At 47.3% G+C, this 16,656-nt stretch overlaps 2 protein-coding genes across 3 annotated transcripts in view; one reads left to right on the top strand and one right to left on the bottom strand.

The window, feature by feature from the left end:
* CCDC9B (coiled-coil domain containing 9B) overlaps positions 1-8,385 on the top strand; it is a 50,200-nt gene extending 41,815 nt beyond the window's left edge. Inside the window, exon 13 of one of the 2 annotated variants that reach the window (XM_035539815.2) lies at positions 6,000-8,385. The gene's annotated coding sequence lies outside the window, so the exon portion shown is untranslated. The remainder of the gene's footprint in view (positions 1-5,999) is intronic. The other variant, XM_035539814.2, reaches the window with a different exon arrangement.
* Positions 8,386-13,832: 5,447 nt separating this feature from the next.
* INAFM2 (InaF motif containing 2) lies at positions 13,833-14,889 on the bottom strand. Its single transcript, XM_035539864.2, has one exon. It carries the CDS (start codon positions 14,691-14,693, stop codon positions 14,229-14,231), a length of 465 nt encoding a protein of 154 aa, XP_035395757.1. The 5' UTR covers positions 14,694-14,889; the 3' UTR covers positions 13,833-14,228.
* Between the last annotated feature and the right edge of the window lie 1,767 nt (positions 14,890-16,656).

Genomic DNA, 16,656 nt, shown 5'->3' on the forward strand with positions numbered 1-16,656 from the left:
GCACCAGTGACAGGCCACTATCAGGGCTGGCTTCCCAAACAAGACCATTTGCAGAGAGGGTGAGTTATGCCATGATTTATTTGTAGTGGGGTGAGCCAAAAGGAAGACTAGAGGGCCCCATCTTTAAGTCTCTGCTCCCTGCATCCAATTTGTCAGGAACATCTCCTGACAGGGGAAAAAAAAAAATCAAGACCTGGATTTCTCAAGCGCTAGCTTAGCACAACCAGAACCGTTCATCTCTGTGGCTTGACAGAAGGGCTCCTAGGAGCAACAAAATAGCAACGATGACAACAACAACAACAACCCAAAAAGCAAAAGCTCATTTGGCTCAAGTCGGTTAAGTTGTCAGTGTGTTTGGAGCGAAAAGGTCTTATGTCTATTCCTGCTGTTGCTTTGAAATTCCCAAATCAACGTGACAGGCTGCATAATGACACAGATGGCAGTCATAAATAACTACAGGCTGGTAACAGTCACTTCCCTTCTCCCGTGGCTTCTGTTTCCTTCTGCTCTACAGACGGATTAGTTTTAGACCATGGTATGTATAAAATGCTGCAAAGCTCTAGCCTATTTTCTTGTAATTCTTCCCAAAGTGTTACATCACAGAATTTCTTTGGACCCAGATGCCTTAGGTTTGCCCCCGTTTGAGGTGCGTTTGAATCCTTGGTAGAATCCTCTATTTGTTTTGGGGATTATTGAGACTTATGCCTGCACCTGACCTCAGATGATGCTTTAGGGCAAGGACAGCCAAAAATGCAACCTAGAGGAAACCTCTGTTCAGAGAAGCCATTGCATATGGCCTGCAAAAAGACTTAATAGGTGTGGCCATCTTTGGCAGGGAGATCACTACATCAGCTGGAGTCCCTTCAGGAATGTAACCGCATGTGGCAGGCTAATGCCTTTCTTGGCCTATCTAGTAAAAAGGGCAGCATTGTTACTCAGAGCTGGGTTTAGCAAGAACCAGGAAAAGAGCATCATTCAGGAAGCTGAAATAGCAATAAAACCAAGCACTACACAAAGAGCTGCACTTTTTTGTTAGAATGAAAAATCGGACGTTTGATTATTCCTTTGGTGTCTAGCACAATGAATTCAGGTGCCAAAACCACCTGAATTATTTGGTTCTTCTTAACACTTGAGTATAATCTTTCAGGAACAGGCAGTCCTGAACTATAATCCAGTTAAGAAGCTGTGGGCTGGTGGCACATGCTGAGTTTTTAACAATTTACGCATACACCAAATTGCAGATGCCCATGCCTAATTGTATTGATCTGATGTCAGACCAACAAAATTACAAGATTATCCCTTTGCAGCAGGGCAAAGGGGGGTGTTTTTCACTCTGTGATGCACGAACAACACTAACACAATTTCCCTGTAGATGAAGGACTTCACGTGGCAAGGTGAATGGGTTGTTGTATCTCCAGGAGGTGCTGAGCGGCTCTGTCTTGGTAAATCCAGGCATGTCCCAGCCAGAAACCTTTACTGTGTTCATGTAACCAGCTGACGTTATACTGGGACCTGAAGTGCCTGGCAGAAAGCATGAAACTTGTGATGACAGTCCAGGTGATACAGTCTGAATGGCTGTTGTTGTGGAGCATAGAGGGTTCACAGCAAAACAGTGATTAATGTAACTGGGACCACATGTGATTTGACCATCCTTAAGGAGAAGCATCTGGAAGGATGCACTGGCATGGGTTATCAGGCTGATTAACAAAATCCTGCTAGGAGGTAATAGGTAACTTCACAGAAAAAAAAAATAATCATCTCACTGAGAAAATGCAGATTTGACAAATACCAGAAATGTGTCTTCCTCAACATCTGAATTTCATAAAACCCAAACTGGAGCTTTCATTAAACCTTTCCAGAACAGAAAATTTTAAATTTATGCTAGTAATTCAGTTTTGTTATGGTGTGACTTTTGAAAAATCAGCCTAGAAACAGATGGGATGATTTTGCAAAACAAAACCTATCAACCCCAAAAGGAATGTAAAAATATCCATTCCATTAAGGGGTTATATTGTGGAATTTCCATCAAGTAAAAAACAAAACAAACAAAAAAAAAAACTGTACCAGGTCACTTCACCTGATGTCAGGGAAATGTCCCCAGTTCCAGGATCTCTCACAGCGCAAAGCACAGCCAGTGTCTGTAGCAGCAGTAACCGTCCAGATTTCACTCCCCACCACAAGTGCTGCTCACCCAGTTCTGCAGAGCAGCAGCTCCTTGCAGCAAACAGCCACCATGTGGATTTCACAGCTTCCACTGTTAATGTCTATTTATGGCACTAAAAGTCTCCTGCACCTTCAAACCAGTTGGAGATGCTGCGCAGAGTGTGTGGTGGGGCTTTCATCCTTTGCTTCAAATAACAAGGAGTAAATATTTACCCAAAGTACAGGCTTGGAATCCCTGGAGAATGTCCAGCAAGTCCCAGAGAAGTAAACGATACACAAAAAACCACAGAAGCTTTTCCCTGAATTCTCTTGAGAAAATTAATCTTAACATCTTTAGAGAAAATGCAGCTGGGGGTAAATTTCCAGAGCAGCTCCAGGGATCTGACCTTGCAGCTCCAGCTGACGTAAAGAGGAGTGGGGCAGGCAGGGCCTGTGTACCGCAGGATCCAGGGGTCAGGAGAGGCCAGCTTTCTGCTGCAAACCAGCGCTAAAGGTTAGTGCAGGACACCCCACAAGCAGAAACCAACACCTCGCAAGGCAGTCCTGGAGCTGCCGAAGGTTTCCTCAAGGTTCACGAGGTGAGAAGATAGCATCTTGTGTGACTCGGACACTGGCCTGGGATCTGGCAGACTGAGGTCTCAAGGGCTTGACTCGAGTAGCGTTGGTCTCGCTGGTCCTTCCTCACAGCCCCCCAGTGCTGTGGGGAGCCCACCATCATGCCACAGCATTTCAATTTCCCAGAGCACCTCCCAGCACCACATGCCACCAAAGGGGAGAGCTTAGTCCTCACGCAGGATCAGGGAGTGCTGCGGCTTAATGCAAGACTTGGAGCAGTTATCTTCATTCCTCTGGAATTACACAAAGTCCTTCCAGTGGCACGATATGGGAAAATAATCCCTGAGTTTTCAAGTGTTGTATGTGAGAATGGTTCAAGAGGAATGAACTTGGACAGAAGGAACATGGGGAGGGACCGCAGGGATACTCAGGGAATGGTTGTTTAGTCTAGCAAAATGAAGGCAGAGTGGGGTAGTAAACACCAGTGAAGGAAAAGGCCATTCCAGCCTGAACATAATTAGGCGCAAGGATCGATGTAATGAAGTCTGTGGATAAATATGCAGAAATTAGACAAAAGTTACTACCTGTCAGAGGATTTGAAGAGTGCCATGGCTGCGGCAGGGACTCGTCACCTGCAAGGCTGGCTTGGCCAGCATGTTTCTGGCAGGGATTAGGCAATGTGGTGCTTGTGACAGCAACAGGATGAATTTGGTGGCAAAGTTGTGTATGTTCCTGTAAATGCTGGTCACCGCTGTGAAAGCACTGTGCTTTCACTGGTACCCACCAGAATCAGTGTACGCATCCTGCCCAGAAATGTGGGAGCTTTACTCCTAAATCTCTCCAGCACCTTTCAAGAGCTTCTGCCTCGTCTTTGGTTTGTCTCTGTTATCGCAGAGCAGACAGAAGGGAGCACGTGCCCATACCTCAGATGCCTGCATCAACCCTCTTAATGTAAACCCCAGATGAAAAGGAAGGAGAGATAACTACACCACATTGTGGTCTGCGTCTTCCTTTCTGCCAGCTCTGCCGTTGAGAAGGAACACACAGACTGTGGAGAGTGACAGTACCCCAAACCACTCCAGCAGGAATCTCCACCAAAATCTGTCTTTACATATTTAAGCTCACCAAGGGTTGCAGTGATAAGTTTTCTACCAGAGACGAATCTAGAAAGAATTAGGAATTTTTCTTCCCTTTAAAAAAAATGGTTCTAGTTCAAATTAGAATTAAGTCAGGGATGCTGTATGGCCTGTGCTAGGTAGAAGAACACGCCTCATGATCTTACCGATCCTTTTTGTGGCCTTTCAGCATATGCTGAAACATCAGCTATATATCCACTTAAAAAAAAGCCAAGCGAGGAAATCTGGTGTAGCGATGTCTAACAGATGGTCCTTACACAACACGTCTGAGTTTGCCACGTGATATTTCACAACACTGACTCTCCGAGTGGTCCACTAAGAGTTCCCACTGTCTGTGGGAACTCTGGACCTGCCCTGGGAGAGATCAAACAAAATTACGTCTCCCAGCCCACGCAGAGGATGGATAGCGCTAATCTCAGCTGATAGAAGAAGGGCCTAAAGTGCCAGACTTCTTCAGCTACTTTCAGCCACAGTGTTCAGGTGCATCTCGCCCCATGACATGAGATGTAACTGGTAGGTCCTACAGTAACCTGTTGTTGGCTTGGCTATGAAAGTCATCCCAGCGACTTCCCACGTCCAGCCAGGCTTTGTCAGGTTGGGGAATGCCTGGGGCTTTTGAGACAGACTGCCAACAGTCCGCATTTAATGCTCTCGTGTGACGGTGACACACAAATTTGGCTCTGCATCCCCTTGCTGCTGATGGCAGAGGCAGCCCACGGCCGCATGGCTCTCCTGAGCCCTGAGTCACAAAGAGTAACGCCAGCCACGGGGATGTTGTACCAGCACAGAGCTCGCCAAGTCCCCGACCAGCCCTTCAGTTACGCATGGAAAGGAAGATACAGCGTAAAATGAGAGAAATGCTAATTACTGTGCCTCACTGCTAAAAAAAGTAATGACTTTAAAGCCCACCAGTGTCTTGGCTGTAAAGACTCACTCATGCACAGAAACAAGGTGCCTGTATTGAAAGGGTAATGGTGCAAAACATGGAAGAGACTTGCCCACCAATGCTAAATAGCACAGGGTTGTCAACAAGACTTTTGGAACCACTAATAGCAAAATAGATTAACAATAAACAGAGCTAGCTCTGGAGTCAGTTCAGACTTGCAAAACAGATTATAACATTCAAGCCATGAAGCGCAACTCTAAAATCTGCTTCCTGACCCTTCCCAATAATGTCCTGAAGCGTGCTGCTCCTGCAGCACTGAGCAACCCCTCAGCAGCAAGATACAGTCAGCCCCATCCATTGCACACATACAGGCCAATAAAAAACATCTCCAGAAACAGCCTTAGACTCTTCTTTCAACTGCACATAGCATCGATTATTTCAGTACCTTGGGCATCATTTCTTTGTGGTTTCTTATCAGATATCTGTGGTTGTGTCGTTAAATGATTTGTTTGGATCTTCCCTTTTATGTGAGCCAAGCTACTCCTGCCTTCATGGTATTTCATCTGTTTTTCCTTTTATGTTCCCCCTCTATCCTATCTTGTGAGCTCTGGGTGTTGAAATCTACGTCAGCAAAAGGCAGACCTGTGGATTTAAACATGGATGCAGGCAAATGCTAACTCAGCAATTCTGAGTAGCACGCAAGCATCTGGCAACCAGAGGAAAAAAAAGTCTGTCTTTCCTAATTAAAATCAATGTATCCAGCTTTAGAGACAGCTACAGAACAACAGTCTCAAGTCACAGATTAGTATTTTCACTAGAGAAAAGCTCATTCCCCTTCCTGTGAAAACTAATGCTGCATCCCTAGGCCAGGTTTCACAAGAGTGGGCCACGGACTCCTACCCAAAATCAGTCCCTCCTCTTGGGGCTTCGGTGCTATACAAGCACACACAAAAACATACAAAAAATAGTGTCCTTAAGCCAAAAGGAGAAAATAAAGTAGTCTTACGTAGCCCAGAGGAGCAGGAACACATTTCAAACAGGTTCACACGTTTGGTGCATCCCCTGGGCTGCAAAGCCCCCGGGTTGCTCCCATCACACTTGGCAGGTCGGTATCTGGGTTATGCGATGCTGGGACCCTCCAAGCAGCCCCAGTCGTGCAGGAAGGTCGTATTGAAGCTCAGCAGACACTTTTAATTTACTGCTCTGCGGTTCCCTAAAGGCTGATAATCCTGCTACTGTCTCTGCTCTTGTTTCACCAGGATAACGTGCTGAAGGTGGTGGATGAGAAGAGAAGAGGAGCACAGCCTTGTCCTCACTCTGACCTTCTATGAAATCAGCTTTCAGCACCTGCCCTGCGCCTTTCACTCACCACAGACAGGGTCCCCCCTTCACCATTCCCCACTCAGTTTCAGCATCAGCCCTTCCTATCCTGGTGCCAAAGGACAGGAAAGGCTACACACACTCCCTACACTTTTCTTTGGTATTTGTTTTGCCTATATTGCAGCTGTGTGGCAAGCCAATGAAATGTCTACTGGATGCACTTTATTTTATTTAATAACTAATTCAGTTTAAAGTTAAGATTCAGCTTTCTGGGCAGCCCACCCATTCCCTCCCCAAGGCTAACAGGGAACCGTGTGTGCCCGGAGGACAGCAGGGGTTGGGTGAGCTCTCCCCAGCGGTTGCGTTGGGACAAGTGACAAAGCAGAGCATTAGGAGACAGGGTGAGAGGTGCTATGTTGTAGTGCAGTAGGTGGGTGAAGAAGTAGAGCTCAGGGCAGCTGTTGTAGTATGGGTTTGTACGTGGTTGAAGTGGTGGCAGAGATGTATGGTAGTTACACAGGTCGTGGGCACAGAGCCTTCTTGGGGTGCTTTCGACAAGCACACGGCAGCCACAGCATCTCATCCTTTCCAAGGTCACCTTTCTCCTCCTGTTAGATATGGTAGGGCAGAAGCAGCAGAGGCTGAACGAGCACGTCAGAAACATGCTTTTTTCTAAGTAAGGTGGCTGCTCCATTGAGCAGGTACGTACACAGCTTGGCAAAGCACTGAGCCTGCTGCTTAAGGCTGGGAAGCGCAAAGGCTACACTAACTGGAGATGCCTGCAGCAAGGAGGAGGGCAGCACAAATGCAGTAACTTTCCTTAACACCCTGCCGCAAGGAAGGAGCTGGCAACAGGACCCCAGCCAAATTAGAGCTGAAAGTCAAGGCTTCCTGTCAACTGCTTTCACCTTCCTGGTTGTGCCTTTCATAGCCTTGTGCACAAGTAAGAGGGTAACAGTTCCCCTGGAAGCTGCCAAGGATACCTTTTGTCCTGGCCTTAAAAGGTGCCTTTCAAATCAAGGAACTGAATGAGCATCTACAGCATAAATGAGCAAAAATCCCAGCTGTTTAGAATTCCAAGCAGATGAAAGACTGACAGCAAACTAGGAACTAGCTGAAATGTGCCCGCCCATTAAGAAGGCAGAAAGCTGGCACAAGGAATAACATAATTCCTGACTTCTAAATGACAAAACAAGCAAGGCTATCATCCTCATTAAGAAGCACTGCCCTAAAACTTGAAGCAGTTTCAGGAGTAAATGTATGTGCAGATACTTATTCATGGAGATTTATCGAATGTCACTGCAAGATGCATTGGCTAACCAAAATGACAGACTGCCTTGGTGATGGAGTTGGCATGTGTGGACTGAAATGCTGTATGCTGTTTTAATAAACTAATATTTGCACATATAAACACTTCGCTATTCTACGTAACTTGGATCCACAATACCTATCTCATGGAAGACAACCCTGGGAACTTCCTCTATGTGCCAAATTCAGGAGAGTTTACTGGCTTCAGACCAGGCATTAGCAAGAAACAGGGTATGCAGCTTTCATGTTTTATTAGTAGGAACACCTTCCCCCACCCAAGCCCAGACTGGGTTTACTTGGACTTATCCAACAGACAAGAGAACAGATAGATGCAAACCAGATTATAAGACTGCTCCAGGTCCTGGAAATTCTCCATCACTTAAAGGCTGGTTTTCCTCAACCAACTGGCTCAAACACTTGCTTATTTATTTATTTTTCTAAGATGAAAACAGCTCACTGACCTCAATCTTGATCCAGTCAGAATCACTGCCATCTTGCCTCAGTCCACACACAGAATATTCTCTGATGAAGAGCTTGTTGTTGCACTCCAGCAGCAATCAAGCAATAGAAAGCAACTTTTACATTGCCTCTGGCCCAGGACTTAGTTGTAGAGATAAAAATCCAACTTCAATTGTTGCTATACCTTATCTTATTGATATAAGATATAGGAACAACTTTCCTCTTTCAAAGGAAAAACTGACACTTTGCCCTCCATCCCCCTTTCCCCTCTACCCCTCATAAATCCAAGCAACTTTGCACTTCATGATGCCTGGGAAGGATCTAGTCTGTACCAAGCTCTTTGGATTGTGCTGTGCAGATGGTGCCTGTCCTCAGCATAATTTCTTCTTGCTTACCAACAGCCTGCTTGAACGCACTTCGGTTGGTGCCTGGATTGGAATTTTTCAGAAAAAACGAAAAAGGTGTGGCTAGCTATTTCTTCTTTACAGTGAGACAAAAGATCAAAGAGTTGAAAAATCTGATGTAGAGGTGTTATTTATATTAAATAAAAATTATGAGAAAAAGTTCCAGTTTCTTAGTGTTTCTCAGCCCTATATTCAGGGCTTTTTCTACATGTGAACAGAATTTGTAGCATTTACAGGGTAAGAGCTCCAATTTGGGTCACTCAGCACTTAGGAAAGGACTCACCTCCTGGCCTGGCTAAGTCAATCCACCCAGCAGGCTCGCTGTAACGATGACAACCTACCTCAAAACACAAGGCTTGCTTTTCCACAGGTGTCAAAGCTGTCTCATTGTAACGTCACCTTTCTTGCAAGCAAATGCAACAGCAGCTTATAGAGTGCAAAATGATCTGCCTATAGAGACCTGTTCCCTCCCAGCAGTGCTTGGTAGCTCAGGGGTTTTGTTAAGTTCACTCTTAATTATTCTTAAGAACAGGAAAACAGCAGCAACTATCACACAGAAAACCCCTTTTTCTTTAAACCAAAGGAACGGTTTGCCACTGAGATACTGCTGGTTGGCAAAATTTACCATCAGTTTCAATGCAACAAGTCTGTAGCAAAATTGATTTCAGACTAGGAAATCAGTTCTTGATTTAAAGAGATGATTAAACTCATCCTAAGGACAAAAACACATCTGGACAAGGTTGGAAGTACTTCACTTTCCAGAGCTTTACAAGGCCAATTACTGCAGGAGGCAACAAGAGAAAATCTTGACAGCAGTTCTGGCTCTCCATTCCCTATTTCAACAAATCTAATGCTATGGCAGAAGGATACCACACAAATTCCTAAGAACAAGTAAAGCCCTATAAAGAGAGGCTAAAAGTAGAAAGAACAGAAACATTCACAAGTTTTCCACACCAATTCCCCTCCAGATGCAAACAGCATAGGAGCCTGAAGCTAAGCTGGCATTTACTGAGAAGTTTTTGTATTTGAAGTATGTAATACAGTAGTTAGTGCTTTCTTAGTTACAAGGAAAGCTTTAAGTCAATTAGAGAGAGAGAGCAGGGTAGAGCATTGCTGTGAAGTTAAAATACCGCCTGCTGCCTTCCTTGGGCAAGGTACAACAATAGCTCAACCAGTCCACAGCCTCACACACTCCCGCAGTTGCTGGCAGGCGAAGTGAACGCACTGGGAAGCCTGCAGCCATTCCCTGAGCACACCAATTTAGTGCAGCAACACAGCAACTAACCAGAAATGAGGTGTTCCCAAAGCTCACTGCCTCCGAAGACATACGAAATAGCCAGAAGTCAAACTTGACCTCCTTTGCTTTACGTTCCAGCTCCGAAGTGACTTTCTCGTATCATTCTCTTCTCTGCTCACACCAGCTCCTCCCAGGACTCACAGCCAGTCACTGGTAACACACACACGCATATAACACTCTCCATTGGCCCACTGAAATTAATTTAGGCTTCTCTGAAGGAGATCCACGATGCTCAGAAACAGCCACTGATTTTATTATCAACACTACACCACAGGATTGCTTTTCAGCCACACTAATGAATTAAGCCAAAATCGGGAGTAAAAATGCAACCCCTTCCTTCTGAGAATTACAGCCCAGTCTTAAAAATCTGAGATTAATCTGATTCCCATTATGTCTGCTGAGACCAAGCAAGAAGACATGCTGGGGAAAAAGGTAGCTTTTAAAAGGTGAAAATGTGAGCCAGCTGCTGGAGCACATCACATGCTCCAGTAACTTTTTTTCCAGCTATTTCCCTTCCTTCTGGTTCCTCTGCACGTGAATTATATCAACATGCTCCTTGAACAAATTGAACTCAATGGGACAAGACTAGCGTGTGCAGACAAATGGGCAAGTATTGTATGTCAATAGATAGTTGTAAGCCCAAAGGAATCTACACACAAGGAATAAAAAACAGAAGCTTTAAAGATATCCTCTGATCTAGAGGCACCTTTGACTGGACATCATTAACTAACTCTTCACCTGTTGCTCCTTTTAGGCAGCACTTCCTTTTGACTCAGCTTGCAGTTTAAGTCCTTCTGTGAGGATCTAAGCAGATGCAGCGTAGCACAAGTGCTAGAGGGTACTAGTTTAGTTTTCTCACATGAAGTCCGATTCCTCGCTCGTGAGACCCTTCTCAGCCAGAAAGGAAAAACAGAACATGACCTGGTCTTTTCTCCATCCTCTTATGCAATTACTGTGACTAGGAATTGGAAGATTAAAGCTACTGTGTTATTTACTTTCTACTGACACTTGACAACGATGCATTGTGTCAGTGCGGTTCAGAACCATGCTGCACCTGAAGCACAAATATGCAGTGACTACTGTGCCGCAAACTTTTCAAGGCTTAGAGAACAAGAATCTGGGATTCATACCCTGAACAATGAACCCAAAACTTAAACTGCTGCAGGGAAGTTGGCATTACAGAATCATTAGTGCTTTTAATCAATAAAAAGCTCAAGGGCAAAAAAAAACCCAAGTAGATATCACTAGTCCTGCCATATCCTTATAACCATCATTCCTTTACAGGAACATCCCATAGCGAGAGGCTTTGATGCTCCTGTTAACATCCTTACACTCCCTCAAGGAAAGGGCCTAAGATTCAACACTGGACATTTGACTTACCTTCATCCAAACTGCCTTTCAGACAGCTCCCTTTCACAGATCTGCACGCACACTGGAAACAGACACAGTTCTGCTGGCAAGGAACACACAGGACAGTATTTGTGGAAAGGGATCAATCTTGCCAACAATTCCAAGGAAATAACATCACAAATTGCAATGTTAGTGATTTCTATCTAGGAAACAACGTAAAAGCCTGTGCCTTATCTCACCTGATGCAATTACAGTGGTTAGAGAAACACTTACCTACTTCAGTGACTTCCCCAGTCCTCCCAACAGAAGCAATAAAGGGAGAGACCAATATAATGCAACAGATAACAACACGGTCTGGCTTCTTAAATTTCAGGTTTAGCCAAGACTGGTGACTGCACCACTTCATGGCACTAAAAGTGTGTTCAAGTTGCAGATGACTGTTTCAGTACAACTGCGACCTAATGCAAGAACTCACAGCCCCGAATGACAATCCAGCTGTTATCTCTTGCAGCCAACCTACCTTCCCCAAAAAAACTTAAAAATTCAGGGTACTAGGGATTAACTTACACATAGAAACCAGTCCAGACAAGCCATTTTGATTACTAAAAGTACTTACAAAGTGCACTTGGCCACTGATTTCTTGGACAGTCTGCCGTGAAGAGTATAAACAAGCACAACTACAGGCTCATTGAAGGCAGACAACAGCATAATGTCCTCCTGAGGACTTCAATTCCCAGCTGGGGAAAGGACATAGAAGAGATTTGAGCTGAAAAGCTTAGGTCCAGAAAGGCTTTACAAAACACTGTTCAAATTACAAAATCTTCCTAGCCATTAATTACGCCAGCAGTTTGAAATCATTCTGTACCTTTACAAGCCAAAATTTCCCCTTGCACACCTGGTACAGCAGTTGTGAAGTAACAGGATGCTCCACAGCCAGTTGTAACAGGTACAGGAATAAGTGTTTCACTTAAATCACAATTTGCCAGCAGAGCAGATACAGAAGCAGCCTGGAAACTCAAGCCTGCAGTTTCATAGAGGAAAGAGAACAACCACAGCCCTCTTAATTCTGGCTAACCAACTATTTTCAGCACCAGAGACAACCATCACCAATGGGTCTATTCCCTCTGATAAAGCAGATCTGAACACAACCACTGTCCTGCAGATCCTCTGCCACCAAAACCACAAACCAGGTGAAGAGCTTTAAGTTGTTACAGCTCCTGAATACAAGGCATCCCTCCACAGTTACACGACAGGTTGGAAGAGGGCAATGCAGCCCATTTAATTCAATTCACTTCCTCTTCCATCTGCTCTAGACAGCCATGCCCCATTAGTCTTCTGAGAGCAAGAGGAAAAATGCCAGGAGTCTACGTACATCCAGTGTACATCAGATGCACTGCTCAGAGCCACTACAGACTTGCCAGTTCTGAGCTGCACACCAGCACAGAGACAAGGATTTCTCTGATATAATTCCATCCAGTTTTAATCTTATCTTTAAAGACAGTTTTAACAATTAAACACAAGCTCCCTTCCAGAGATGCTTCCCAACTGCTTCTGCATTTAGTACTAGAGCCAAGAAACAGACTAAACTCAACTGGCACCTGCTTTGTTTCTGCTTTGCCCATTCCCCTCTTTGGGAGCTGCAGTAAGCCTTGGACTCTATCACCAGATATAGATATGGAAGACAGCAAACAGCATCATCACCAGGAGCCAGAGCCACTGCATGCACGCTGCAGCCCTATGAGCAGGTGTCGGTATGTCACAGACCAAACTGCCAAGGGAACAAAGTCACCCACTGCTACAGAATGAACACGCATGGGGCTAAACCCAACCAACCATCTGGACACAGCCACAAAACAGAGTCCTGCCACTACAGCAGATAAATAGGAAGAGCTTAGAAGCAGCTCTGGAGGCTGCAGTGTGAAAGGGCAGCCACCTGATACAGCAGCAGCTTGGGACTTTTCAGCTCCTGCACCACTTCTTGCTTACTTCTACTTGCCCTGCAGAAAGGTGGCAATGATCACACATGCACTTTTGTTTAAAATGACTAAGCATGATCTTTTTCCTTCTTACCAGCTAGTCTCCTTTTTTAGCACAGTAACAGCGTACAGACTTGCCTGCATGCTGTCCAAAAAGCTGTATAAAGGTGGAAAAATCACACCAAAGCCACTGAAGCAGACCTAGCACCACCACAGGTCCACAGCATACTGATTTAACAGCAATTTGCCCCCTCAGCTCAAATAAAACAAGAGTGACGTATATTTTACAGTACCTATGTGATTTGTACAACTGAAATACAACACATCAGAGCACAGTTTTCATCCTCAGCAGAGGCAATCTGAGCTCCAAGGATCATTTCACAGGGACGCTGAATAGCTTGGCAGTCTAACAGTTAACTCATTCAACCAAAACCATCAATCTGAAGAGCAGCTGCTTGGCATGACACAGGTCTGGCAGCTTCCTAGCTGAGAGCCCACATCCTACAGCCATTAAACATCACTCTTTGGCACCCATCATCAATGAACAGAGCCAGGCAGATCACCCCTGAAGGCTACACAGCAGACAAGCATCATGTTCTGAGTAAAGCCTGCTCAGTGCATGCCAGGCTAGCACAGACCTACCTCCTGTTGGCCCTGGGGTGCCAGCAAGGTGCCGTGCCCAGCCTGCAAGCCCAGCCAGCCCACGCAGGGCACCGGGCACCTCACACCACCAGCACCCACCTGCTCCCATTGGGAAAGCTCAGACCTTCTCTCATCACCAGTGCCGCGACTGGTGGGAGCTGGGCACACGCAGAGGTTTCTCCTAAGGAGACCAACGACAAATAAAAGCAACAACACGGTACGTCAGAGCTGCCCGTCGCAGCAGGCAAGTCGTTTTTGCTACCCAGAGTCCTTCCATTCATCCCCATCCTCCCCCCCCAGCCCATCGCCAAAGAGAATATGCTGTGTTACAGAGACTTTCATATTGGGAAAATATTTTAATATAGTAAACAAGTCAATTTACCTCTTCACATCTTTTTAAATAAGTTTATGCTCATTGGCTAAACAAAACTTGGTACTTAAACAACGGGTTACAGCCTCTAAATCCATTTTGTTCCCGGCTGGTCCTGCCAACAGCGACAGATTTCGGGCACCACCGATATCCTCTCACGGTAACAGCCGGACGCCAGCAGCGCACGAGTCCAACGCGGGTTCGGAGGGAGAAGCTAGCGCAGAACGAAGCCACGAACCCCCCCCCGCCCCCCTTCGGAGGACAAATTTCGGGGAGGAGGGAGAGAAGGATGTCCCGCAGCCACCGTCCTCCAGCGGTCAGCCTCCAGCGCCCCCACCCCGGGCAGCCTCGGCGGGGGCTCCTCAGGGGGGGGCGCCGCCTCCGTGCGACCCCGGCGGCAACGCGGGGTCCTTGGCAGGGCCGGCAGGAGGCGACGGGGGGGTGGCAGAAGCAGCAGCATCGGCCGGGGGTGGCGGTGGCTTCTCCGGGCCTCCCCCCGCCTGGAGGAGGCCGCTCCGCGCCGCTGCCTCCTGCGTGGTCGCGGGAGGCCGCGGGGCGGCGGAGCCGGGGCTGGAGCCGGGCGACGGGGAAGCGTGGGGCTGCGAGGAGGAGTTGGCGGCGGGGCCGGCGCCGCCGCGCACCGGCTGCCAGATGAGGCTGTAGTAGACGGCGAGGACGATGGCGGCCAGCGAGACGGACAGCACGTAGGCCAGCACGGTGGCCAGGCGCACCCACTTCTTGTTGGTTTTGGCCGCCATGCGCGCCTTCTTGTCCCCGGTGTAGGTGGCGGGCTTGCCCCGCTCCGCCCCGGCCTCCTTCTCCTTCATGGGGGCCCGGCCCTTGGCCCGCTGCTCCACCGACCCCTCCGTGGTGGGGGCTCCAAGCCGCCGACCGCCGCCGCCGCCTCCTCTTCTTCTTCTTCCTCCCCTCAGGACATGGCGCTGCCGCCGCCCCGTGCCCGCGCTGCTCCGCCGGCTCCGGCAGCCGCCGCGGGGCGGCCCTAAAAGCGGCGGCACCGCCCGCAGGAAGGGGAGGAGGGAGCGGGGGTTTGGGGGGGCTGAGCTTAAAGGGCTGATGGCTACCTCCTCTGTGCCTGCTGACCCCCCGCTTAGGGGGGCTTTGGTGTTGGGGGAGTGTGGGGGTGTTTTGGGGAAACAGCGCTATGGGGTGGCTGTTGGGGTGGGTGCTGCCCCCCCCCCAGGCAATGCTGCGATGCTGTTAATTGTAGAGTCATTAAAGCTGGCAAAGCCCTCCAAGATCATATGGTCCAACCACACCCCTACCACCAATTTCCCCACTAACCCATGTCCTTAAGCATCCTCAGGGACAGTGACTCCACCACCTCTGCGGGCAACCCATCCCGATGCCTGACTGCTCTTTCTGAGAAGAAACGTCTCCTAATTTCTAACCTGAACCTCCCCTGGCTCAACTTGAGGCCATTCCCTCTAGTCCTATCACTAGTTATCTGTGAGAAGAGGCTGACCCCCAGTTCCCCACACCTTCATTTCAGGTCACTGTAGAGAGCAATAAGGTCTCCCCTGAGCCTCTTCTTCTCCAGACTAAACACCCCCAGTTCTCTCAGCTGCTCCTCTCAGGACTTGTGCTCCTTCACCAGCCTCATAGCCCTTCTCTGGACATGCTCCAGGGCCTCGATGTCCTTCTTGTGCTGAGGGGCCCAAAACTGAACACAGCACTCAAGGTGCAGCCTCGCCAGAGCAGAGTACAGGGGGACGATCACCTCCCTGGCCCTGCTGGCTGTGCTATTCCTGGTACAAGTCAGCAGATTTTGGAGAGGCTGTTTTAGTGCCATTCTGGTTGGGCTGACACCAAACTTGCTGAAATAATCCAAAGTGGAGTTACAGCTGGTGAGATTTGGGTTGACCTTACTCTCTGTGTGTTATTACCCCACAAAAACATTTTATCAGCTTATTCTGAAGGCAGCTGAAACGCTGTTCCAGGGTATGGATTAGCTTTTTTCTTCTTATTCTTCTTCTTCTTCTTTTTCCCTTTATGGTGCAAGATGTTTACTTCTCGAAGGGTTGCATTGTGCTTTTTATAATCATTGTCTTTTCTTCCCTCCCATCAATCTTGGGGCAGCCAGGTGTGATGCACCTGAAATCCTTTTGTCTACAAGGAGTTGCAGTTGTAAAAGAGGCCTATGGCAGCTGAAGAGAAGACCATCACCCAGAAAGACCTCAGAGGAAGGGAATGAGTGAGTTTTGAGTTTACCATAGCATTCTGCTTTTCCCTTTAATAACAGGATAAAAGCTGGAGGGCTGGGAGAGAAGGGGAAAACCTCTAGCTTTTTGCAGGAAAGAAGCAAGGAACTTGCAGCTCTGAGGAAGACTATTGTGGATAAGGATTAAGATGGAGTAATTTCAAAGCAATTACAGTTCTTGGCAAAATGTGGATTGCATTAACTAAAAGCTCTAGGGCTATTGCATGCATGCGTAAGGGTGGCATTGTAGTGACAATCTGTACCTGCTGACTCCCAGCGCTTTCCTCATTAATCTGGTTATGGTTTCTCGTAACCATAAGGTGGGCATGGCAGTGTCCAGCAGCAAGGGGAGCCTTCTGAAAGGGGCTATGAAACACCTCGATAAGGGGCACTGGATGGCTCTGACTGATCATTCTTAGAAGGGTGAAGGAATCTGGGGCTCTAAACAGTCCATCAAGGTGTGCTGATTTTGGTAACAGTGCAGCCGCCTGGCTGCAGTATATGTTTTTATCTCCTTGAGCTGATCTGCTTTTGGGGAGGGAGAGCTGCTATGCAGTCATAGGATGTTCTGT

This window comes from Cygnus atratus, chromosome 5 (assembly GCF_013377495.2).
Source record: "Cygnus atratus isolate AKBS03 ecotype Queensland, Australia chromosome 5, CAtr_DNAZoo_HiC_assembly, whole genome shotgun sequence".
Classification (NCBI taxonomy): domain Eukaryota; kingdom Metazoa; phylum Chordata; class Aves; order Anseriformes; family Anatidae; genus Cygnus; species Cygnus atratus.